This window comes from Hypanus sabinus, chromosome 8 (genome assembly GCF_030144855.1).
Source record: "Hypanus sabinus isolate sHypSab1 chromosome 8, sHypSab1.hap1, whole genome shotgun sequence".
Lineage (NCBI taxonomy): Eukaryota > Metazoa > Chordata > Chondrichthyes > Myliobatiformes > Dasyatidae > Hypanus > Hypanus sabinus.
In genome coordinates, this window is record NC_082713.1 from 140,584,860 (window position 1) to 140,611,689 (window position 26,830).

Sequence of the window (26,830 nt, forward strand, 5' to 3'; positions counted from 1 at the left end):
ACGAGTCCGCAGCGTTGCACTGTGTCCGGGTGAATAAAACTCTCAGTGCTGCCCGTGTCAAACAGGCAGCTAGTCCTGTGACCCTCCACCAGGATGTCCATCATTGACCTTGCAAGCTAGTGTGGGGCGCTTTGGTCGAGGGTTACAGAGGCCAGAGTTGAACTGCTGTCTTGGTGCCCGGTAAGCACCAGTGGGTCGGGGGCAGGGTGAGGTGGCGCCGACAAAGATGGCTGACCCCATCCAGGCAGGCAAGATGGCGGCCCCCATGCCTCACACGCAGCGCTGCCCGACCCCGCTCGTGGTTCAGACTTACAGACGCTGGCGAAATGGCCCTTCTTCCCGCAGCTGCAGCAGGTCGCTTCCCGGGCCGGGCAGCGTTTCCGGGGGTGTTTTTCGAGTCCGCAGAAGTAACACTGCACGGACTTGCGACCGGCAGCAGCTGTGGTCGGGTTCGGGGAGTCTGCAGACTCGCGACTGGCAGTGGCATTGGCGAATTTGCTCACAGGAACCGGTGGCAGCGGGGCCTGAGGCGTCCACGGGACCGGCAGGGGATCACGTGACTGGACAGCGTCAGTGTAGTGCAGAGCAGCCTCCAGCGTGTCGGCCGTCTCGATCGCCAAGCGATCGGCATTTTCACTGACCTGACCTGTGACTGTCAGCACGTACACTGACCTGATCCCCGTAACAAAGGCGTCGCTTACCAGGAGCTCCGAATGCTGCCCCGCCGTGAGAGCTTTGCAGTCGCAATTCCGCACGTGTGTCTGTAGAGCTCGGAGAAACAGCACTCGTCTCATCGGATTGCTGCCTTCGTGTCGCTAAGCGATGTCTTGCGTAGACGGTGTTCACCAGCCACAAGTACTGTCTTTTGAGGGTGTCCAGTGCCCCTTGGTAGGTCGGCAGGTCTCTGATAAGTGAGTAAACTTTCGGGGTGACCCTTGAGAGGAGAATTCTGTGCATAACAGTGGGCTCAGTCACACTAACCTCCTCCAAGTATGATTGAAAGCATGCAAGCCAGAGTTCAAAGGCAAGAGCTGCTTCAGGGGCTTGGGGGTCCAAATCCAATTTTTCCGGATGTAAAATACTTTTCATGTTTTAAAACTTCCAGTCAATAAAATTGATGCACCATCAATAACACTCTGAGACGTGAGGTGAGATATCGGCTTTTATTGACTGGAAAAAAGAACAAGCAGCAATTGACCACCATGCTACATCCTGGAGACTGAGGGCTGGGCTCAGGCCTTGATCGCCTTTATACCGGGGTGTGTGGGAGGAGCCACAGGAGCAGTCAGCAGGGGGCGTGTCCAGACAGGTATATGTAGTTCACCACACATATGTATTCCAATAATTAAAACTCTGCGTTGCTTAGTAATAATTGTAGCTTTCATCAGGGCAGGGCCTTTCATATGCTCCAATATTCTCACTTTATCTGTTATCCTTTAAAATTGTTCTGATCGTTGACTGACTTTTTCCAATGACATTTAACCTCTTTCCAAACGCTTTATTATTTCCACTTTATTTTCAATCGTGATCGCTTCCCGTCAACGGAACAGAAACACAGCAGGCGGCGGGTCCTGAGCTGTGCCAACTCTTAAAGTCCACAGGGTCCTAAGGACCACCTCACTGAATTCCCCGGGTCCTAAACTCCACCACACTGAGACAGGTTAAATGGGACAAGTCTGGGTTTGGGTATTTGATCCTCCACAATATTCCATGTGAGAATTTAAACTGAAGGTGTTTTTTTTTTACGTGGTCACATTGCGAGCTCGGCATCAACCCAGCACGGTTGGTATGGGAGTCACTGGTTTGACATCAACCCGGCACCGGAGCGGTTTGTCACTAAATTGAACTTGGGAACCTCCATTCTCTAGCCCGGCGCAGATCTCACTGCGCCATAGCCAACCGGAATGGGGGGGGGGGGGGGCGCGGGGTCAGGGTGAATTTTACCAAGAAAAATTTAAGCCAAATACAAAGTTAAACACTCAACATAGTGTCAACGGCAATGACTTAAAATCGCGGACGGTGTTGCGATCTGACTTAAAATGACAGACGATGTTCACATTCCTTGGTTCGTAAGTACGAGTTGTCCGCAAGCCGGACGTTCATAACTCGGGGACTACCTGTATGTCATATTATCTTTCCAATGTTAGTTAGTCATTTGGCAGACATTGAGCATAAACACTCAAATTAACAAAGCAGTGTTAACAAACATAAACAGTCTGAAAGGCAAAATATGAGGTCTTGTTGCTACGTTCTTTTCATCCTCCTGAAGTACTACATGGAATGGACCTTAGTGGATTCACCAGACACCACATGGAGAGGAAGGCAGCTCTGATCCCAACACTGGGGGCTGAGAAGCCTGAGATGGCATTGTCCATGTTTTTTCATCTTTTAAGTATGTCCTGCCACCAAGACACTGGACAACATGTGAAGTCCTGACTGAGCAGGTAAGAAGTGGAAATGCTTTGATCAAATCTCACTTCTGTGTCCAGGTCACCATTTTTCCTTGCATGACCTTTCACACTGTCCTCTTGTGCATGTTCCTTCGAGCTGGTGGGTGCTGAATGACCAAGAGTAGATCGTCTGCCATCTCATTAAAGTGACATTCATAGACAACCTTGTCTGTACTCTTTTGCAGATGTTCCCTCTGTTCTCTTTACTCAACCTAAAGAGTAAACCTCAACTCAATTTAAAACACTCTTGTCTTCTTACTTTTCCGTTTTGATTAAGGGTTCTTAACTAAAATGTTTATCCTGTTTTCTCATCACTAAACTGATTCTCTTGTTGAGTGCTTTCAGCATTCTCTATGTTCTAGATTTCCAATATCTGCAGTTATTAACTGTATCTGAGTTATATATGAATATAGATATCTGACACTGATATCTAACTGTACTGCCAATGCACAAGTTAGTTAATGCCTTCCACAGTTGGCTATCTCTGAGTCAAATTCAATGAAATCACAGCTGATCTGTAAATGAAATGCTATTTCCCCATAACTTCTTAAAACTTTTATTAACAATACACAATCAAACTTATATTTAAAGTTAGCAATAGACTAGTAGCATCATACGAATTTGCAGAAGAGTTCTAAACTTTTGCCAATTCTTGTAGGTATAAGATTTTCAAAACTTCATTGTTGAAGGCCCGAGCACAAATTTTTAGATAATTCCTAGATTCCTCAGCAGTTATGAATTTCATGAAAGAAAATTAATTAGGAGGCTGCATGTTATTTAAATAATTTCATATTGCTCACATTTAAGTGAAGAGAAAAGCATTTGCTGGATAACGTACTCCAGAAAATACCAGGCAGCAAGAAATATGTTACTGCTTCATACCTATACAGTTTCCCAGAGCATCCTGCAGAAATCCAGGTCCACACTGGATATTCGGCCGGCAGCGGAAGGATCCTTTTGTATTCTGGCAGATGAAATTGAGCCCGCAATTGTGAATTCCAATCTCACACTCATTGATATCTATCAGATTCCAAATAAAGATCAAATTATTCAGCAGCTAGGGTAAAAAAAAGTCAGATTTAATTAAACAGGAAGTCGAGAATAAATTGTGCAACTTGCTAAATGATGGACAGCCAAGGACAGAGGTGATATTTAATGTAATGATTCCAACAATCTCACAGCAGTATTGTGAGCAAGTGTTGGGTCCAGCCAAAGTTGCCATCAGTTATGTTGCTCTGATGAGGAGTAGCTCAATTTATTGTCACAACTAACCAGCCATGCATTTGCAGATGTATGTGGGAGTAAATTGGATGGCCCCAGATACAAATATAAAGTTCGTGATAATCCATGTGCTTTACCTCCAATGCAAATAACACCCTATTTTCAACTGCCTAATCACTCTTGTGATTATGGTATTCAGCTGGTGTGAACTTCACTGTTCATTTACGGGAAGACCGGCTCGAAACAATAAAACCCACACTGCATCTGGTGAAGGAGACTTACAGGAGCCGGCAGTAGGTCTGGTAGACATTGTGAAACTCACTCTAGCCTAGGAGAATTTCAATATGCATAAGGTAAAAAATGGGCTCCATGGTTGTCTGATACTACATTTGGCTGGAGTGCAGTAAAGCCTGTTTCAGCAGAGGGTCAGGAGGATGCAAACATAAAAAACAAAAGCAGTGGAAGTAAACAGTGTAAGGGTCAAAGGAAAAATTCAAGACCTGAGTGTCAGGATGGAGTATTGCATGTTTACTGAGTTCCCAGGTATAGGCTATGTCAGTGAAGTCATTTTGAAATCCATAACCAACGCACCATTACCCCTGAACTCTGGACACTAAAACACAACCCCAGCTACCAACCATCTCTGTTAGTCAGGACTTGTGCTTTCCCAAACATGAGGAACTCTGCATTTGCTAGAAATCTGACATAACACACACATAATACTACTTGAGGAACTCAGCAGGCCAGGCAGCATTTATGGAAACGAGTGAACAGTTGACATTTCGCCGAGACCCTTCATCAGGACTCATATGATATATATGCTTTACTAGAAATTCACACAATTAACTCTGTTGCAAGTCACACTCAAACATCTCAACTTGAACACATAATCAGCTAATCAAACAAAATGCATTTCACCAAAACATTTTCATTGACATTATATCACCCAGGAAAAGGTAATCTTTCAACCACAAGCTGCCATCATGCAGATATGTCACCTTAAATGGAAATACCATCATTCCAGTCTGCCTCTTCACTCCCCACTTCCCTCTTTCTTAACTTAATGTACAAGAGTTAGATGGCATAATTGTGCACCTCTTACTTTTTCCTCCTCCCATCAACAACGCCACATCACTTTACCTTTTTCCTGCAACCAAGCCAGCCGTTGGTAAAAGAGAAGAAAGAGAAAATTAAGATAAAAATACATCATTTAATTTTACACCCACTCAAATAATAACCCAGTATTTAGTTGAAAGGTTAACTTGAGGAAGGCAAGATGAATCCTCAGGGCCTGTGCAATCTTGAGCATCAGCAGTGACACGGTGTTGTGCACACCCAAGGCCCAAAGTCCTGGGTGCAGGCCTTTCCTGTACAAGTTTGCCTCTATTGCCAAACTCATGTAAGAAGTCAGTTGAGCTGCAGAGTGCATGATGGGGAGATAGAAATATTCAGGGGAAGAAGGATCACTGGTTGGAGCACATTCACTTCTATTTATTACATACCTTTGCATTCATTGTTTTCAGTCAGTTCATATCCTGTGCCGCAGCTTATCTCACGCAGGCACTGATATGACCCAATACTATTGATGCAGCGCTCTCCTGTTTGGCATTGATGAATCAGCAACAAACATTCATTGATATCTGTAATTAATAACAAGTAATTAATAACATCAGGATTTTAGTCTCCGCTGTACTCATTCTGAGGTTGTGTTGATAGATGCAAGAAGTTGTCACTTTACCTTGCCCACATTGCTAATTTTTATAACTGAGTTATGGCATTGGATGCTTTCTGGAGAGGATCACACACAAACCTGTTCTAACCTATGTTTCATACAAGTACAAACTTTCTAACTGGATAACAAAAGACAGCATACTATTATGTATGTTAAATTGTAGAGCTCCCTTGAACTCCAACCAACAGCAAATGCAGAAAGCAAATCTTCCTTTTATATACCTTTCTATAATCTGTTAAACCATTGGAGAGGTAAGGTTTCTCAAAAGGAATTAAATTCTCACTCCACTTAGATGCATATAAACAAATAAATGTTTAACTAAATAATTTAAGTAAAAGAACTTGAACATGGACTAAATGCTTTGCAAACTCTGAGATGCTACAGAATTATTTTTTTTTTTGAAGTGCAGTCATTACTTATATGTGAGTAAAAGTTGGATAGTAAAATCCCACAATGATAGCTAGAAATCACTGCAGTGGTCTCAATAGACACATTGGTACCTATCTTAACAGGCATTTAAAGATTCTGTCTAAAGGGGGCAGCATTTCAGCAGACCTGTAATTTGTGCCTGACTCCATCCAAGCACAAATATTGTTGGCAATAACCACAGCACCAGGAATTTTGGGTTACATTTCATTTGATGAACTTAGCAAGAACATTAGCTAGGGTACAGGAGTATCTTTGGCAAATTTACCAAAGCTGGCATCCTAAAATGAAATGCTAATCTCAATATCTTTCTGAGTCTTGAATATTCAGCATTTTGACAGAATATTTTGAAGCATGTTTGTACAAATTACTGTTTCATTGCTGCTGATTTTGAATTATACAAAATGTTAAGAGATTTGTAATCATCTCGCTTTGTTTTTTGATCTGCATAGTATATTTAGTGTGCTGCAAATCTCCAGAAAGTTAACATGTAGAGAAATATTTAAGAATTTGTATCACATATTAAATGGTAATAATCCTCACTGAAAGGAACATATGCTCACAATTTGTGGTCAACTATAAAATAAATATTGTTCATTGCATACTTACAAAAATTGTGTACATTGCGTACATACAGATATCAACAAAATTTAAAAACCTTTCTATTTTCCTCTACTTTCTTAATGGATTTGCATGAACAGTAATTCCCATAAAGAAATACAGCAGACTTCCTTTATGGGAACATATTTTAATTTGACATCGTGCTAAATAGTGATTGGAAGATTCTTGTTAAATTAAGGTAGGTACAGAAATATCATAAGGATTTTTAGAAAACTCTGTTTTAATATTTCTTCTATTTTGAAATATTTAAATTAATTAAAATACAAGTACAAAAATATTAGATGGATAAACATTGAATCCCTGGCAGGAAACTGGGATTTCTAAATTAAATTGCCTGTGTAAAATTGCCAAAGTTGATGTCTGATTCATGGAATCATGATGGAGAAATTATCCTCATCTTTCACGCAGTAATACGGTGCTGTAGCAATGAACTTTGTTCAGTAATTGTACTTCTTAAAAGTAAACTAATTATGGATGAAAGTTTGACTTTGTGCTTTTGCTCAGGAGTAGCAAAATAAAATTATGCTTTCCAAGGAACTTGCACATGCATAAAACCAAAGGAAGGCAGATCTTCAGGGTCCTTCAGCAAACCTTCTGGGAAAGGCTCTGGGACAGGACTTTGGTCTGTCTCCCATCCCTGCCAATCCCACCAGCAGTGATCACAATCATCTGTTGTTCTTTGTCTGTCCCACAAAAGTAGCAAGGCAGGTTGTAAACCAGCCACATGCCCAGCTTCTGCAATCATTATTGCTGATCCACAGGGAAGTTCTTGCCCATGTAGCAGTGCTCCAAAGATTTCAATATGAAGAATGTGCCATTGAGTGAATAAGCAAGATGACATAATGCTCTCCATAACCTATTCATGTACATATTGGAGGTCAATGCATTAATTACATCTTCTTATGTACTTAGCTGATGCCAGTCAAGTGGCAATAATGAGATCAGTTTGAGGTGTGTAAATCAAGTCTTCACCTACCTTCTGCAGTGATAATGTCACAGAGATTAGTTCCTTATACAAAAAATTGTTTTATTGAACTATTGTAAAACTGTGTTACTGAACTACTGTAAAATTGAATATGGACTGTGTAGAGAGGGACAGATAGTCACTTTTTTAAGTGTCTTGGGTTCATTTATTAACTACAGAGATTATACCATCAAAACAGATAGAACTATGAAACTAATTAGAAACTGACAAACAATAACTGGCAGATTTTCATTATTATTGTCTGAAAACCAGTGATAAGTGTAATATATTTGAATGTTTATATATCCAGATATTTATTATATTTTGCCCTTTAGTTTCTGAGTACTACTTGCAATCTTTCTGATGAGTACAATTTGTTGATCTTTTTGGGAAAGACTGTAATTGGCAAAAGCCTAAAGACAATACCTTCACATGTTCGCTGGTCATCATTCAGCTTGTAGCCAACGTAGCAGGAACAGTTAACACTTGTCCCTGTATCAGTGCAACGCTGCTGACAGGGTCCTCCTCCTATGAGAAAATGAAATCAGAAAAATTGTTAATAATGCAGCAGACTTTCTTCATATCACACTTTCCTTTGATTCTACGCATATGGCAGTGTAATCTGACTCCAGCTTCCTCAAAGCTTTGTGTAAATCAGTAACTTGACAGATGATTTTAGATTTAATCTATAAATACCAGATCAGAAATAGTCTTGAGCTGCATAATTTAAAATGACAGTATGCAGCATTATTTTTACCTTGGCCTCATTAACCTTTATTGAATATCTTAAATGACTTTTTTTCTTGATCCATGATACAAATCACCAAATATATTTTTCACCATTACCTTCCTGAACTTAATTTCTGCATCAAATGAATACCAAGCAATCATCTCTGAAGTCTGCCTCATATATAAGTTGGCTTGCAAAACCTGTATTTACCAACACTATAATTATATTGCTGTAATAGTTGCTAATTATATTAAATTCCCTAAATAATACTAATGTCAGTTTCTAGACTTGTAGGAATGATTCGTAAAGGAACAAAGAAAGTCTCATAACTATGCTCCATGCATAACAATCTTTGTCTAAAAGTATGGCTCATACGGTCACATTGGAAGCCCGATCTCTTTAAAGCTCCCCAAAGCACAGGGCAGTGGTTAATTTGCCTTAGCATTTTGTTCACTAACAATACATTGGCAGGGATTCAGGGGGATGTACGAAGTTGAAAATTCAAAGAAAAACAAGAAAAGATGCTGTAAGGAAATGGGAGAAATTGAAAGCTAAAAATAAACTGGCCTACCCATAAAAAAATAAGCTCTTTCTTGTATATTGTCTACAATGTTGTGCTTGAAGATACGGAATTCAGGTTTTACACGATAACAGGTTAGAATGAAACCAGCAAAAAATACTCATAAAAACACAACAAAGTTTTCTGAAGTGGTTTCAACAATGTAGTATATAGAATTTTTAAAATTGATATCAAGAATGTTATTTGTTGATAAAGGACAAAAGATGGAATGAAAGATATGTAGCTGGCTACTGATCACATTTGTAAGATCTAAAGAAAGTACATTACACATGAAGAAAATTATGTAAGAGTACTGCAATTGCCCAAAACTTGCCATTAGATGTCAGTATATACCACTGCAAAGTTTTAAGGACGAGAAATTCAGAAATTAAGGCATATTCACAGAGATTGCAGCAGATAATACATAGACTCTGAAGGTGTTTGAGATTTCTCATGATTATAGCAAGGAGCTTTACTTAGATATATCCACAGAAGCTCCTTCGTTCATACATAGGACAGAAAGGGGGGTACTTGAGAAGGTTGAAACTCCATTAATTGGGCTTTATTCCAAGAGATCTAAATGCAGTTCACTAAGAGACCCGTGTGTACGTCTGTTTCATATGCTAGGTTTTTATTCCCTTCTTATTTTGTTGCCCTATTAAGAGGCATTTAATCTTCACTGGTTCTTGAATGCAGGCTTGCAGTAATCGGGCATCTGATTTAGTATGCCGCCTTCTAGAGCACATCTCATAGTCTGAAACTGTAAGCATGCAAAACTAATAAGCATGCAAGATTCTCTCTGAGTAAAGCAGTAATAATCAAATAATAAGAAGCACAACTGAAAAATGAGGTGCACAAAGTAATAAAGGCACTAAAAGGTAGTTCAGATTTGGAGAGAGGGTGGTAAAGAAAAATCTTCTTTTAAATTCTCCAATACTAGTTAACTTCAGTAGAATTGAAATTCCACTCCTGTCTGATTAACATTTAAAATTAACTTTAGTTGATCAAGAATGGTTATCAATAATGATCAAGTCAATAAAAATTATTATTATTTAATGCATCAGCCCTAACTTTTTATTTTTATGGCATCTTTAATGGAAATCTAGTGAGTAAATATCACTGTTCACAATGTTTCCATACTGACTCTATCTGCAAGGACTACAACAACACAACTTAAACTAAAGCACAGCATGGTTGAGAACAATGGATGTTAGAAGTTGTTGTTCAATAAGTACCAAAATTACATTTATTATTTTCATAGATATTAATAATAATGCAAAACTGTTGTTTACATCCTCTTTGCGAGAACAATTAAAAACTAATTTCTTGCCCTGCTTTGTTATCATAGCTGTGCACTATTCATTTCAAATATTTATTCAATTTTCTTTTAGAAGATGCATTAATCTATTTTGAAATCATCCCCTTTGGCAATACATTCCATCCTTCAAGTATCTTTTATATAAAGAAACCTATCATTACTTCTCTTTGGTCTTAATGATAATTTTATGAAAATTCCAATGAAAAGGAAGATAGGGTACAATGTGCAAAGAGTTCCCATTTGCCAAGATCCTAACCAGAAGTGAATGTTGTTCTTTTTGAATAAATAATCACTTCCTCATTCTAACTTTCTCTGTTTAAGTACAATGCTGACTTTGATAATGTCAACATATTCTTTCTTGTGTTTCCCATGGCCTATATTCATTCCTGGTGATGGAGTAGACATAATAATTAAATATGCCAGGTTTTATATGTAGAGAAGTGGAAAATGAATCTCTTGAAGATATATATCAGTGAGCCCATCCCTTTTCTAAGCTGCTGGCTAATTGACCTTCTACTTTCATAAGACCTAGGAGCTGAATTAGCCCTTTAGCCCATCATGCCTGCTCTGCAATTCAATCATGGCTGAACTACTTTCCCTTTCAACCTCATTCTCCTTCCTTCTCCTCGTAACCTTTGACATACTTAGGCTACATCCACACTAGACCGGATAATTTTGAAAACGCTGGTTTTGCGTAAAAACGATAGGCATCCACACTATGCATTTTTGAAAATATCTCTATCCACACTGAAACGGAGATTTCGGCGAATCTCCTCCACCTGCGCATGCGCAGGACACATCTACCGAAAACAAGCGACATGTTTGGTGTCGAATCTCACCGTAAAAGTGCGCATTTGTGTAGTTACAGACTAGAAAATCTTAAAACGATGGACAGCTGTAGGCTCTCGCGCAGGAGAACTTAAAACTAAAAAATAAACAAATACTGGAGCGTATGGAGGCAACCGACAGGGAGTTCATGGACAGATTGACCCGGCTGATGACGAACATTGAAAAACTGACTAACTCTGTTGCATTAATAAAGCACCTTGTTAAATGTATAAAACATGTCTGCATCAGTGTTATCTTGTATTTCCATACAATGTTTCATTAGGCTGTTGCACATCTATTGTCAGAGAAGTACTTGCATAAATAGGTAAACCACCTTCATACAATCAAGGACAGAAAACAGGGCAAAGTGAGTACAGTATACTTATTTATTCAGTAAGTTATGGGTCAAAGTACTTGGTGAGTACTTTTCTAACTCTTCTGGCTTCAGTCTCATTGCCATCTGTTCTGAAATTGTTAGGTTGCATTCAAGAAAACAATGAACTAGTGCGCTGCTGTCTGACAGCGTTTTCAGAAGTCTCCGGTTACCCCGTCCACACTGATCTGCCTGAGCAGCATTTTCAAAAATACCCACCCTGGAAAGCGTTTCTGAAAACCTTCGGTTTCGATGGACAAAAACATCATTTTAGTGTGGACGGTGGGTAAAAACGAAGAGAAAAAGCTTTGTTTACGGATTTATCTGGTGTAGTGTGGATGTAGCCTTACTTATTAAGAACCTATTAACTTCCACTTTAAATATACTTTCGGATCTCCCAAAGTTTCAGATTTTGTTTCTCCTCAGTTTCATCTCTTCCAGTAACTTTGTAAGTCATAAAATTAAGGGTATTAAGAAGTAAGAGCAAATGTATAGATTTCCTTTTAACAGATAATGAAATGGTTCTCTTCTGTTCCCCTTTAAGTCACTCATTTCATGGAATATAATTAAATGCTGACTGCTGGTTTTATATGTCCAAAATATTATTTATTGAAAACTGTATTGTTTCCCTACATAGTGTCAAGGGTTTGCAAAAGAAAAGAGAAATGTGCACTTCATCTGTTGTTAAGTGAATGTGATTTGATTAAAAGGCAATTTCCATACCTCTACATCGGTCATTCAGGAATGGATCCTCCAGTTCTGCTGGTAACTTTCTCATTTCATGATCTGGAAAAGAAAGATATAAATGTACATCTTTTGCTAGAGAGCATTCCAAATCTCAAAATGATCTGGTTATAGAGAGGCTTGCAATCAGATTGCTATTTCTCCAGCTTGTAATATAGCCTGGCATAAGATTCTGAAAAAAAATTATCAATTCAAATAAAAAATATTAGGGCAGATATTGTACTGTAACACTGAGCTTATACTGGGACTTAACCATGTTCCTCTGTCTAGGTCCCTTGTTCAGAGCTGTCACAGACAATGGCAGAGCTATCTTTTACCCTCCTGCCACAACTGCCAGCTGCAATTGTGCTAATGGAATTAAATAACACAAACTTTCACAGACCTCTCAGCTTCCCCTGATCTATCCAGTTCGTCCTACACTCACCCCAGCTCTCCGTCACCCTGCTTTTACCCCTCCTCCATGCACTCCATCTGCTCAACACCACAATAACAACCTCTTACTCAATGTCAGAAAGACAAAGGAGCCAATTACTGACTTCAGGGTAAGGAGATCAGACATCCATAAGCCAGTCTTCATCAGAGGATCAGAGGTTGAGTGGGTCCGTAACTTTAAGTTCTGTATAATCATTTTAGAGGACCTACCTTGCGCCCAGCAATTAAGTACAATTATGAAGAAAGCACGGCAGTATCTCTACTCTTTTAGGAGTTTGCAAAGGCTTGGCATGACATCTAAAACTTTGACAAACTTCTATAGATGTGTGGTGGAGAGTAAGTATATTGACTGGCTGCATCACAGCCTGGTGTGGAAACACTAATACCCTTGAATGGAAAATCCTACAAATAGTAGTGGATATGGCCCAGTCCATTACCTGTAAAACCCGTCCATTGTCGCAGGAAAGCAGTATCCACCATCATGGACCCCACCACCAAGGTCATGCTCCCTTTTCACTGCTGCCATCAGGAAGAAGGTACAGGACCCTCAGGATTCACACCAACAGGTTCAGGAACACTTATTACCCCTCAACCATCAGGCTCTTGAACCAAAGGGGGTAACTTAACTCAACTTCACTTCTCCCATCATTGAACTATTCCCACAATCTATGACTCACTTCAAGGGGTCCTGTTCTTTATATGTATTGTTTTTTTTTCTGTATTTGTGGAGTTCATTGTCTTTTGCAGTCTGGTTGAATGCCGAAATTTTTTAATGATTCTTTTATGGTTTAATTGAGTATACCCACAGTATGAATCTCAGGGCTGCATATAGTGAGATACCATGATAATAATATGTATGCTTTGATTATGATTATAACCCACATAGCTCCTCACACCGGTTCCCTTCCCCCATTGTTCTATCTGCCTTCCCAACTTCCCTCACTTGAGTCCATGCTCCATACTTTCATTTCCTATCAGATTCCTTCACCTTCAGCGTTTTGTTGCTTCCACTTATCACCTCCCAGCTTTTGGTGTTTTTTTCCATTCCCCACTCCTCCTTCGGCCCATCACCTGAATCCACTGTTTGCTTGCAAGCTCTTGTTCTACCTCTTCCTTCTGTACTGGCTTTCTGCCCTCTGTCTTTCAGTTTAGATGAAGGGTCTGGACCTGTAATACTGGCTGTCCACTTCCATTCATAGATGCCATTTGACCTGCTGAGTTCCCCCAGAATCTGTAGTCCTTTGTTCAAAATTAATCTGCAATTCATTGTTCAAAACAATTGGTAGTTTGCAAAATATGCTTTCAGTTTTGAGCTTGATCTTAACAAAATCGTGAGGCTAGCAGTCTAAGTTTTAAATTCTCGATTAGGTTCTACATGCCACAGTGAGGATTATTTGATGTAGTTAACTGAAAAGCCTTGCTGAATTTTTTGGTTCAAGGTTACCACAGATCCTGTGTAAAATTAGCTGTGGTGTTTGATACCCAATGACAGAAAATCTCTGTTCAGAAGTTTTTTGGGTGCATTTTATTTTCTGTTGACTGCAAAATCCAAGTAAATATTGGTCTTTAAATGTTCTTAAACTGGAACAGGATTCTAATTATTTATATGTTCTATGTACTTGTGAATTTGTTCTTTATGTGGGTCATCTGCTTTTCCGTTTTCAGACTGCAAGGTGTATGATAGAAAGTCAAAGAGTGCTCTATGTCATTATACATCAGAGCTCCTTATAACAAAAGAAAAAGCCACTGATGACAATTTTAGAACTTTAATTTGCACATGTTTAATTCACTGATCATTACTTAGAGAAAACAAACAGACAACAAGACTCCTTTTTCAATAGATGCCCTGTCTGGGAATTTCTGTCTGGAGACTGTAAAGGTCAGCCCTTGGCAATTGTCACGTAATTGTGTTACCAGATGGCAAAGGTGGAGTGTGATCCTCACCTGCCCTTCCGGCTGGGGCTCAGAGGAGATCCAACAGAAGGGAATGAACAATTTGTAAAAAAAATAGCTTACCCCCATCAAAAGATAAGCAGATGATTCTGTAGCACAGAAAATGGTACCACTGAGTCTGACTCTGAGAACAGTCATTTATTATCAGTACAATAGACTTAGCGATTGTATCTCTTGTTAAACAGATATCATTCCATGGTATGCAGACAGATACAGTGGAGCCCATAATTAGCATTTCACTGGTTTTTTTCAATCAGAAGACTACTAGTTGAGAATTTTAAGTAAAGTAGAATGTGAATTGATTTTTTAAAAGGTGTTCATAATTATTTTGAGGGGGTGTAGCTTGCTTTTAGTTCATTGCTTGATTAATACATTTACAAACTAATCAATAAACCAAAAAAATGTATTTGGACTTGCAGGAGGTGCAAATGATTCATGGGAGATGCCTGCATCTGATCAGTAATTGCTATTACAGGGAAATGCAGCAGTGCATTGGGCTAATGAAATGAATTAATTTGGGCCTAACTTAATGGAAGAATGGTTTCATTGTTATCAAGAGAACTCTTAGCTCTTCTACAAAAAATGCCCTTGGATCTCTGCGGCCATTTAATAATGGTAATAGTCAAACTAGAGCCTCATTTAACACCTCAAAGCTCAAAGAGGCAGACCAGAATATATTCATTTCCTAAAGTGTGGTTCAGAATATTGAACATCGTACCATATGCAATAACGTTACAAGCAAAGAAGCAGCTCAAAATTACTCAGCAACTTCTTGCAGACCCTGCATTAAAGCTTAAAAGTTAATATTTTGCCTTCACGCAAGAACACACAAGAAAATGAGTACAAGAGTAGACCACCATTCAGTATCTATGATGGCATCAATCTCTCTTCAATACTAGTTTCCCTCAACCTTCAATCTTTCAAATATTTATATTTCTCCGCCTTAAATATAACTAATGGCCAGCCTTCCTGGGGGGGGGGGGGGGATGAGCAGAGAATTCCTGAGATTCACTACCATCTGAGAGAAGATATTTCTACACTTATTAGTTTTAAATAAGAGACAGAAAAGATTCTGAAGATGCTGGAGATTTTCAGTAACATGCACAAAATGCTGAAGGAACTCATCAGGTCAGGCAGCATCTATGGAGGGAAATGAACAGTTGAAGTTTTGGTCGAGACCCCTCAACAGGACTGGACTTTTTTTAAAAAAAGGTTAGAGGCTGTGAATGGGAGATCTCCAGAGGTGATGGGGTTGATGGTGGCGCAGTCCTGAATTTTACCTGGACTCTGGTTGTGTGTACCTGAGATTGAATTTACTGTTGTCTGGTTGTTGATGGCTGAAGTACCAGTGGTTTCTTGATTTCCTACACAGCATGCTCTGAAAGCTTGTCCACACTGGTATCCCAGAGCTTCATTTGCTTCACAACTGTGTCTTTTGATTTTAGCTTCTTTGCCAAGAAGACAGCATTGACAGCATTCCTGTAAAAGTACAAATAACAATATATACATTATCTTACTTTAACTATTAATTTATGAAGGAAGGGTAGAGTGTGATTGGGCATAAAGTTAAAATCCAACCCATTTACAGCCAATTTGAGCTGGAGACAAGATTTTCCACAAGAAAAATTAACGGTGGTAATTAATGAATTCAATTAAAAGTGTGTGTTAAATAGGCAGATGTTACTATATTCTATTCATTCATTACCTGATTTAACCCACAAAATCTTTTAACATATGGCCCACATTTCCTAATTGCTTCCTCATGTTATCCATGATAAAACAGCCCAATGCTGATATCCATTCTGGGAAACAGACCAGCAAGTACCAGAAGCTCACTAGTCTTGAAACCCAAGGCCCAGAATTGTGCATGGATCATTAGTCTAAGCAGATAAGAATGAACTATTTTCTTTGTCAGTGATTTTATACAGCGAGGAAAAAATCTGCATTACCTTACCAGTGTTGCATTGTCCTATGACAGTATTAAATGCAGTGCACACTTGATTTTCTCTGGCCACCTTTATACCGTTTTCACAGTGGATCTCCTTCAGCTTTATTTGACAACATTGCTCCCATGCTATTCTGCAAAATGTAATTTGAGAAGTTTCAATATTCTTACAAAACAGGATACAGAGGTAGAAGTCAGCCAAGTTTCGGAAGTATTTTGTGGCTTCATTAACAAGGCACGTTAAGGATTGATCAATGCCACATGTTACACTATATAAGGGAAAGACTGCTAAAACCAAAATGGAATTTAACCATAATTGCATTGTACTAAATGAGAACTTTCAGAACAAAAATAATGAGAAGATAAGAAATAGAACTATCAGATTAAAGAAAGAAAAACAGAAAACTAACAAATTGTGGGAAAACCCATGGAAGTAAATGATTGTGTTCTAATCCTTCATCTGCTTTCAAACAGTCACGTTCTGCTTCCAGTCTACAGGGTATTAGTTGTCCTATGTCCAACCTTGTGCCACTGAAATTGTGCAGATAGTTCTGTGAAATCAATGAAGAAAATCTAAGATGACAACCTTTTGGTATTCTTTACCCACATTTAGTGTGCATAATGGGAGTACTAATCTCTCCCAATAGAACCCTGGCTTGCTTACTCCCAATAAACAGACACAATCATCTAGCTGATAGTTTTCTGACAATAGAATCCATGGACCATCCCTCCAAACAGTAAGAGACAATCAGTATGACTAAGAATTGTCATTACTTCTATTCAAACTCTGACAACCATTGCTACTCCTACCCTGCCCTGTTGGGATGTGAGATCCCATCAATTTCAATGGGGATTCTACATAAATCAAAGGAAAGGTAACGATTTTTTAATAATTAACTTCAGATTATTGTTTTCAATGGCTCTTTAACTAACTTTTGAATTTTTTTTGCATTATTAACTTAAGTAGAGACATTTAAAAGCTATCAAAATAATTTCACAACTGACAAAACTCCTTTATCAGTTTTGCCTGCCGTGAAAATCTGAAGAGACCCTCTGGAGAAAGTTCTCTTTTATTATGTCATCTGCACCCTGGTCATAGTTCCATGTAGCTGGAGTTCAAGGTGCAGTGAATTGTTTGGATAGGTCTTTCAAATCTTATCTAAGTGTAGGGTGCATCAGGTTCATAAGCAGCAGACCCATTTCAAAAAGATCCAGCCCAACACAAGCTGTCTGTTCAATACATCTGGGCTTTTAAAGATTGTATAAAATGAACAGTAGTGTAGGGGTTAGCATGGCGTGTTTACAGCTCGGGAATCAGATTTGGAGTTCAATTCTGGTGTCCTCTATAAGCAAGTTTGTACGTTCCTGCCTATGTGTGTGTGAGGTTTTCCTTTGGGTGCTCCAGTTTCCTCCCAAAGACATACCGGTTAGTAGGTTAATTGGTCATTGTAAATTGTTGTGTGATTAGGCTGGGGTTAAATCAGTTCAGTGGGCCAGAAGAGCCTGTCTGTGCTGTATCTCTAAGTAAGTTGTAAATAATGTGGTGCTCTGTCTTTCTAGATCAGTTTGAATCAATGTAAAGCATTTGTTGCTATTGTAAAAATCTACCCTCATGTCCACTCCATCTTCGAGCATCAAAGTACATGGCATTATCAACCATTCACACTTAACACCCTGCCAGCATCATTTCCAATAATGCAAATTACAGGTTGGGTAATTTGTTTAGCACTTGTAAAAACTCTGAAATCACCTTTCCATTCTTCCGAACTCCAGCAAAAGCTTGGACAATATTATTTAATCTCTTTTTGTAGCTCAGTCTCCTCATTCCAGAAATCAACATATTAAGCAACACACACAAAATGCTAGGGGAACAGTAGGCCAGGCAGCACCCATGGAAATGAATAGACAGTCAACAGTTCCAGCCAAGAGCATTCTTCAGGACTGAAAAGGAAGGGGTAAGACACCAGAATCTACATAGCAATCCATATTTCATCATCTCCAGACAATTATTCAAAGACCTAGAAGAACTACTGTTGTAATTCAACTAGGAACCTTTCTCAATAGCAGCAAGACTCTTATTCCAGCCATCCTAATTACTTGATGAATCTGTTTCTTAATATTTTGCATTTTGTGGAAGCTGCAGATGTGGCATCACAAATCAAGAAAGGATAAAAAAGGAAACTATGACTGGCTGGCCTAACATTTATTATTGACTAAATACAAGAAACTGTTTGTTATTCAGCAGGTAGTTACAGAAAATAGAGTCAACTTCATTTCATGAAGGAGAAATTGTGTTTCACAAATTTGTTAGACAGAACATGTAACAAGGAGGCTGAGGGGTATCATTATAGAGGTTTATGAAATTAAAAAAGGAGAAATAGTCAAACTTTTTTCCTAAGGCAGAGGAATCAAACACTAGACAGCATGGATTTAAGCTGAGAGGGGAGAAGTTTAAAGGAGATAAAATGGTTATGCCTTTCATGAAGAGGCTGGCGGTTAACTGGAATGAAAAGGAGATGGTGGATGTAGATACAATTACAACATTTAATGGTACTTGAACAAGTACTTGGATAGGAAGGGCATAGAGGGACATGAGCCTAAAGCAGACAATGGGATTAGCTGAGATAGGCATGAATGAGTTGGGCTGAATGTCCTCAATCTTGTGCTATATGATTCTTTAATTCAATAGGACATCAATGGATATAGTAAATTTGGATTTCCAAAAGGGATTTAATAAACTGTCCCATTTAATATTACCCCATAAGACAAGATCCCAATGCCTCACACAAAATACTTTCTTTATTCATTTTTCAGGATATGGGATTGCTGACAATACCATCATTTATTGCCACCTTTAATTTCCTTTGGAACATTGATGGTGAACCAACTTCCTGAAGCACTGCAGTTCTTCAAAGATGCAATCCAGTGATGGTAAAGGACTGCAGATATAGGATGTTGTGTAACTTGGAGGGGTACCTTCAGTGGTAATCTTCTGATACACTTGTAGCCACCAGTGAGGCTTGGTTGTTGGAGGGGCTGGACGGCAGCTCAATATTCTGGGTTTCCATTGTTGTGATAGAGTGGGAGGGATTAAAAGGGGAGGGGTGGTGTTACGTGTCAGGGAAAATTTCACAGCAGTGCTCAATTAGGGCAGACTGGTGAACTTGTCTGGTGAGACTTTATGGGTGGAACTGAGGAATAAGAATGGTATGACCATGTTAATGGGGCTATACTATAGACCACACAACAGTCCGTGGGATTTAAAGGAACAATCTCTCTTTGTAGAGAGATTGCAGACTGTTGTGACATATTGACTGGCAATCCTATACTGTAAAAGGACTAGATGGGATAGAATTTGTCAAATGTGTTCAGGAAAGTTTCCTTAATTAATACAAGAGAGTGTGAATGAGAGAGGGCTAGTGACAGAAGTTTGTGTAGGGGAACATGTTGTATCTAGTGATCATAAATTTCAAGATAATTATGGAAAAAAGGATGAGTCTGGTCCTGGGGTTGAGATTCTAAATTGAAGAAAGGCCAACATTAATGACATCAGAAAATATCTGACAAGCGTAGATCAGGACAGGCTGTTTTCTGGCAAAGGTATACTTGGTAAGTGAGAGGCCTTCAAACATGGCATTTTAGAGAGTACAAAGCTTGCGCCTGACAGAATAAAAGGCAAGCATAACAGCTTTAGGGAACTTTGGGTTTTGAGAGATATTGAGGTCCTGGTTAAGAAAAAATAAAGGAGGTGCATAGCAGGCATAGGCAGGTAGGAGCAAATGAGGTATTTGAGGAGTATAGGAAATGCAAGGGAACACAAATTGGGGGGGTGGGGTCGGAGAGCTAAAGGAACTTATGAGGTTGCTCTAGCAGACAAAGTGAAGGAGAATCCTCAGGGCTCCTACAGATATGTTTGCAAGGAACAAAACTGGTCCTATAGAAGGTCAGAATGGTAATGTATGCATGGACCCAAAAGAGAAAGGGGAGATCTTAAATGGATTTTTTGCTCTGTATTTACTTGGAAGATGGACACAGAGACTACAGAAGCAGCAGTGAGGTCATGGACCCTATAAAGCTTACAGAGGAGGAGGTGTTTTCTGTCTTGAGGCAAATTAGGGTGGACAAATCCCCAGGGCCTGACAAGTTATTTCTTTGGACCCTGTGGGAGGCAAGTGCAGAGATTCCAGGGGCCCTAGCAGACATTTCTAAATCATCCTTGGTGACAGGTGAGGTACTGGAGGATTGGAGAATAGACAATGTTGTTCCGCTGTTTAAGGAAGGTTCTAAGAATAAACCAGGAAATTATAGGTCTGTGAGCCTGACATCAGTTGTGGAAAAGTTAATGGAAGATATTCTAAGGGATTGGACTTTGAATATATGAGTTTTTGGATAAACAGGGACTGATCAGGGATAGTTTACATGGCTTTGTGTGTGGTAGGTCATATCTAACCCACATTATAGAGTTTTTCGAGGATGTTACTAGGAAAGTTGATGAAGGCAAGCCAGTGGAAGTTGGCTATATGGACTTTAGCAAGGCATTGACAAGGACTTTTTTGAGGCAGTTAAAAAAGTTCAGACTCTTGGCATTCAGGATGAGGTAGTAAATTAGATTAGACATTGGCTTTGCAGGAGAAGCCAGAGAGTGGTAGTAAATGGTTGCCTCTCTGACAGGAGGCCTGTAAGTAGTGGAGTGCTGCAGGGATCAGTGTTGGGTCCATTGCAGTTTGTCATCTATATCAATGATCTGGATGTTAATGTGGTTAATTGGATCAGCAAATTTGTGCATGACACCAAGATTAGCAGTTTCGCAGACAGTGGGTAAGACTATAAAAGCTTGCAGTGGGATCTGGACCAGCTAGAAAAATGACAGATGGAATTCAGTGTAGGCAAGTGTGAGGTGTTGCACTTTGGGAGGACCAACCAGTGTAGGTCTTACATAGTGACAGTTGGGCACTGAAGAGTGTGGTTGAACAAAGGGATCTGAGAATACAGGTCCATGATTCTTTAGAAATAGCGTCACAGTTAGATAGGATCATAAAGAAAGATTTTGGCACAGTGGCCTTCATAAATCAAAGTATTTAGTACAGGAGGTGGGATGTTATGTTGAAGTTGTATAAGACTGGTGAGGCCTAATGTGCAGTTTTGGTCATATACCTATAAGAAAGATGTAAGTAAGATTGAAAGAGTACAGAGAAAATTTACAAGGATGTTGCCAGAACTGGAGGATCTAAGTTATAAAGAAAGATTGAATAGGTTAGAACAATATTCCCTAAGAATGTAGAAAATTGAGGGGAGATTTGAAGGCTTTTTCTACTAAGGTTGGGTGAGGTTATGGGATAAGGGTGAAAGGTGAAATTTTTAAGGGAAACATGAGGGGATACTTCTTTACTCAGAGGGTTGTGAGAGTGTGGAGTGAACTGCCAACACAAGTTGTGGATGCAATTTTGATTGCAATGTTTAAGAGAAGTTTAGATAGCTACATGGATGGCAGGAGTATGGAAGGCTATGGTCTGGATGCAAGTCAATGGAAACTGGCAGTTTAAATGGCTTCAGCACAGACTCGAGGGGCCAGTTTCTGTGCTGTAGTTTTCTATTACTCTATGTCTTGTCATCCTTGTCTTGCTTGTAGCTAGAAATTTTGAGGTGGGAGGTGAGATCAAGGTAGTCTAGTGAATGACAGTAGTGCCTTTTACAGATGGCATACAGTTGTGCCAGTGATGGAAGGAGTAAATATTTAGCTTGGATGGGACACCAATCCCACAGGTAGTTTTATCCTGAATGGTGTTGAGATTCTTAATTACCTTTGGAGCCGTACTCATTCATAGAAGAAAAAACAGTACAGCACAGGAGCAGATCGTTTGGTCCATGGTATCTTGGCAATGATTCTAGTCGAAACTAGTCCCATCTGCCCTTACGTTATATCTCTCCAGTTCTTGCCTTTTCATATCCCTGTCTGAATACCTCTTGAACACTACACTCATATCTGCTTCATGGCAGTAAATTCACTGTGCTTAAAAAATACTTACCTCATAAGTCTCCTTTAAACATTACCCCTTTCATCTTAAAGCTATGTCTACTAGCATTTGACATTTCTACCCCAGGAGAAAGAATTAATGCCGCCTATAATTTTAAATACTTCTATCAGGTCACCCCTCAGCCCCCAACACTCTGGAGAGAACAATCCAAGTAATCATTATACGTAATGCTCCATTATCTGGGCAACATCCTGGTGAACCTCTTCTGCACTCTCTCCAAAACCACAACATATCCCTGTAATGCAGCAACCAGAACTGGATGCAATTCTCCAAGTGAGGCCTAACTAAAATTTTATACATGGGCCCCATGATTTCGTGGCATTTAGACTCAGCACCTGAATCAAAAAAGGCCTGTGGTGTATGTCATATAGCTCTATTTACCAACCTATCTACTTGAGGAAGTTATGGACTTGCTCCCTGAAATTCTTATATACTTCAAAGCTCTTAAATGTCCTACCTTTTACTGTATATTTGACCGTTTACTTATATTTGACCTCCCAAAGGGCATCATCTCACATAGGTCGAGATTAAACTCCATCTATTTCCATCTTCATTTCTTTGCCCTTAGTTCCAGCTACTGAATCCTTTGACAGCTTTCCTCACTATCTGCAACTCCACTCTGTCTGCAAACTTATTAGTCAGCACACCTACATTTTTGTTCAAAACATTTAATATGTTTCATAAACTGAGGCCACATTACTAATCCTTATGGAACACCACTGGTCACAGACCTCCAGTCAGAGGAACACCCCTCCACCACTATCCTGTGCCTTCTGTGACCATGAAGACTCAAATCAAATTAAGTGTAATTATCATTCAAACCAAAGCCAGATACATCTGAACGAGATAACATTTGCAATGCAACAGATATATAACTTGTCACTCACTCATGGGGCCAGATAAGGGACATGAGTCAATTCAGCACCTTCAAAGGCATTGTCCTATCCTAACAGATACTCCACACAAACAGCACTTGAGGACTAAACCCAGTTTGCTGGGGATTGTGAAGCAGCAATAAAGATAAAGATCAAAGATTAGCTTTCTTTATCACTTATATGGAAACATGCAGTGAAATGCATTGTTTGCATCAAATCAAATCAGTGAAGATTGCGCTGATCAGCCCGCAAGTGTCACTGTATGTCTGGTACCAAAGTAACATACCCACAACTCACCAAACCATATGTGCACACCTTTGGAATGTGGGAGGAAACCGGATCAGCCGGGCGAAATCCACAAGGAAATCGGGAGTATGTACAAACTCCTTACAGATAATGGTGTAAATTGAATCCCAGTCTTACAGCTGGCACTGTAATAGCAATGTATTAACTGCTATGTTACCATGCTGTCTAATTTGTACTACATGTTGTACCACTGTGTCTCCCTTTTTCTTTATTCCTTTTTTCCTTGTTAGCTAAATGGATAAAAGACTTGTGTGGAACAGCAGAAAATACGGTGCTTAATGCACTGAAATAGCAGCTGCAGTGAAGCAACAAATCACGGCAATACAGAACTTCGCAATGTATCAAATATATAACTTGCCTCTCACACCTAGGGTCAGATAGGGGCCATGAGTCAAGAAAAAAATATCACCCTCATCCAAACTATTTATGTAGATAAAAATGAACTGTGTTTCAGTTGCAGGAAAAATAGGGTGCAAAACAACAAACATTTCAACTGCATTAACAGATATAATTTGCTCACAGAAGCTTCACATTTGTCACCACATTCTATAACCTGTCTCAACCTGCAGCATCATGAGAAAGTCATCTGAAATTTACCACCCTCCCACTCCTTGCATGGCCAAACCCTCAAAGGCATTTAAATAATATCTTACAAAATGGGATTTTACAAAGAAGCCAATCAGAAGGTCACTCCCCAAATACATCACTTCAGGATGCCACTAAAGCTCAAGGGTTAAGGATAACCATTTCCTGAAATCAGTTTAACACATGTTTTCAAACTCAAATTGCTTCAGTGCTACAGCACATACAAGACACATTTCCTGTTTTTGCTGGTCTTTCTTTCTGCACCCGTGTGCAAGCCTTGAGGCATTTCCTGTGTTTCTCAATGTTATCTTTCATTCTCCAACCCCCCACTTCCATCACCATCATTCACCCTCACAGGAAGATGCATCACCAATGCCAAAAATATTGAGCTCTGTTAAAATTAAATAGCTGCCACACCGGGCTGGGTTTAATGAACCTACATTTGATTTCAACCAAAGCATCCAGTTTTAAATCAGTGAAGGGAGAGTTTCAAACATACTAGAAAACTATTAATATTGTGTATGAATGCAATGGTAGACAGTTGGCTTTCTATCTTTGCATAATCTTAGCAAGACCTTTGAGTATATGTCTGAATCTGGTACATATTGGTTGTAATATACAAAAACAAAAACTAATTTTTTGATAACAAAATATGAAGTTTAAAAGTTCGGATTCATTTGAAAAATGAGTTTAATATATTAATTATAATACCCATTAGGATTAGATGTCATGTACATACGGAGAGGGTTTACTTTTCATGTATTGTTTGCCCTCAGAAGATTAAGGGTGAATAGAATAGATGGATCTGACATAGTAAATGCAGAAATAGTTCCATTTATGGGATAGTTCAAAAGTGGAGGCAATAAATAGGGGATAATATTTTATTCAAAATAAAATCTTAATAGAAGATTAGTAAGTAGAATGTTAGCACATGAATAGTTGTGAATTAAAATATAACTGAAGTAAAATGAAAGCATGAGAAGACTAGATAAAGAGGAGAAAACCCTGCATTTATACAAAGCCTTTTGCAACTTCTGGTCCCAAAAAAAAGTTAACATTAAATACTTAATTCAGAGAGCATGACAAATAATGTTGTTCAGAGCCTGGAAATTCTTCTGTTTTGTTATAGCACTAACTTTGGATTTAAAACTACTGCTATGAATGTGGGGAAGAAATTTTCTCTGCCATATATTTCATTCATTACAATTATAAATCTGTGCCCTTTGCATTATTACCCATGGAAGTGATGCATTAGTTCAGGGGTTCCAACCTTTTTTATGTTATGGACCTCTACTATTAACCAAAGGGTTTGTGGACCCCAGGTTGGGAACCTCTTGGTACAAAGTCAAACAAGAAACATAAACTCCTACCAAGACAGAAACCTTGGAGGTGTTAATTCCCAATTCTACTTCATGAATGGAGCTTCTTTGAGCAAATTTTCCCTCAGGTAGGTTTTGTGACCAGGACACCTTGTGATTTGAGATAAGCAGTCAAGACAGTGATTGGTGAAGTCAGTCTCTTGGCCAAGAAAGGGAAGATAGCTTGGAGATGGAAGACATAAGAACCATTTTAAAAGATTCTAGGCCTTGATTCACAGATATACCCATCATCAGCTCAGATAGGGAAGGGCCCTGTAAGTTGTCATGCAGTCTTCATTCAAGAGCCATGCAATTTTCTAACAATAAATTAATTCCGAAAGAAATCACTTTTGCATGCTCCAGAAGCACAAAGGATTGTGCTATAATTTATCTGTTCAATTTGCACACATTGCTGATTGCATTTTGCAATTGTCTTTTGGACAAATTCTATCATAGAACATATAAAAATGCTGGGCTACATAGTGGGACTTCTAAATCACTGCTCTTCCTGCCACAACTTAGACATTTCTGTAATAATTTAAGTATATCTGAGAGTAAAAGGGGCACTTATTTCATGTCTTGTCCTTAAGTCAGCATTTCTGTTAATACTGAGCACTACACTGGCAGATTTGGATCAGTTTTAACGTACATACTGGAACCGGACTTGAAGCCACATTCTTCTAACATTTTGGTCGTGTGGAATGTATGCGAGAGCACAGATCAGTTAGGTTGAAAGACCTACTTCTTTGTGCAACACTACATAAGTTTTAATATTTATGTTGAACAGCCTTGTCAAGTAGTATGAAGGCAAAAAGTCTTTTGATCTTTCATTTCCAATTGTTAAGGCAAGATTGACTGTTTTGACTTTTCCAGTCTCCTCACACCCTCTAAACGTTCAGAATTTCACTCGCCTCACCTCAATTCAATCCTGACCTCAGTATCATATGCACAAATAAAGGTATTATCACTGTAATCTGGTGCACTGACCTCTACCTTGCAGAAGCCTGACGGCAGCTTTCTGACATCTCCTCACTTCTTCCTCTTGACCATAGCTCTATTAACAAGCACTATCCCATCATCTCCCAGACTATTGCACATCTCACAGTGCCTCAACTTCATAATGCCCTTTTCTATCTCTTATTTAAGATCATAAACTGGGCTGCAATGATAAGCCCATTGTTTCTGCCTGCTCTTGACCCATTGAACTCCTTCTTCATACCGGGTCACCATCACTCCCCTTTTGTTCAGCCTCTTCCCAATCACATCTGGGAACACATCTCTATCCACCATTATGCAGGTCTTACGGCTCTTAGGGCTGATGCAATCAGGAAGAAAGCACAGGAGTCACACCACCAGGTTTAAGACAAATAATACC

The 26,830-nt window shown here is 39.2% G+C and overlaps 1 protein-coding gene across 2 annotated transcripts in view; it reads right to left on the reverse strand.

The window, feature by feature from the left end:
• The window catches only part of fbln1 (fibulin 1), a 111,953-nt gene that overhangs the window by 73,983 nt on the left and 11,140 nt on the right, over nt 1–26,830 (reverse strand). For both annotated transcript variants that reach the window (XM_059978016.1, XM_059978017.1), the window contains 6 exons: nt 16,301–16,430; nt 15,653–15,830; nt 11,946–12,008; nt 7,841–7,942; nt 5,174–5,311; nt 3,333–3,470 (listed from right to left, as the gene is read on the reverse strand). In XM_059978016.1, coding sequence (XP_059833999.1) covers nt 3,333–3,470; nt 5,174–5,311; nt 7,841–7,942; nt 11,946–12,008; nt 15,653–15,830; nt 16,301–16,430 — 749 coding nt within the window. The remainder of the gene's footprint in view (nt 1–3,332; nt 3,471–5,173; nt 5,312–7,840; nt 7,943–11,945; nt 12,009–15,652; nt 15,831–16,300; nt 16,431–26,830) is intronic.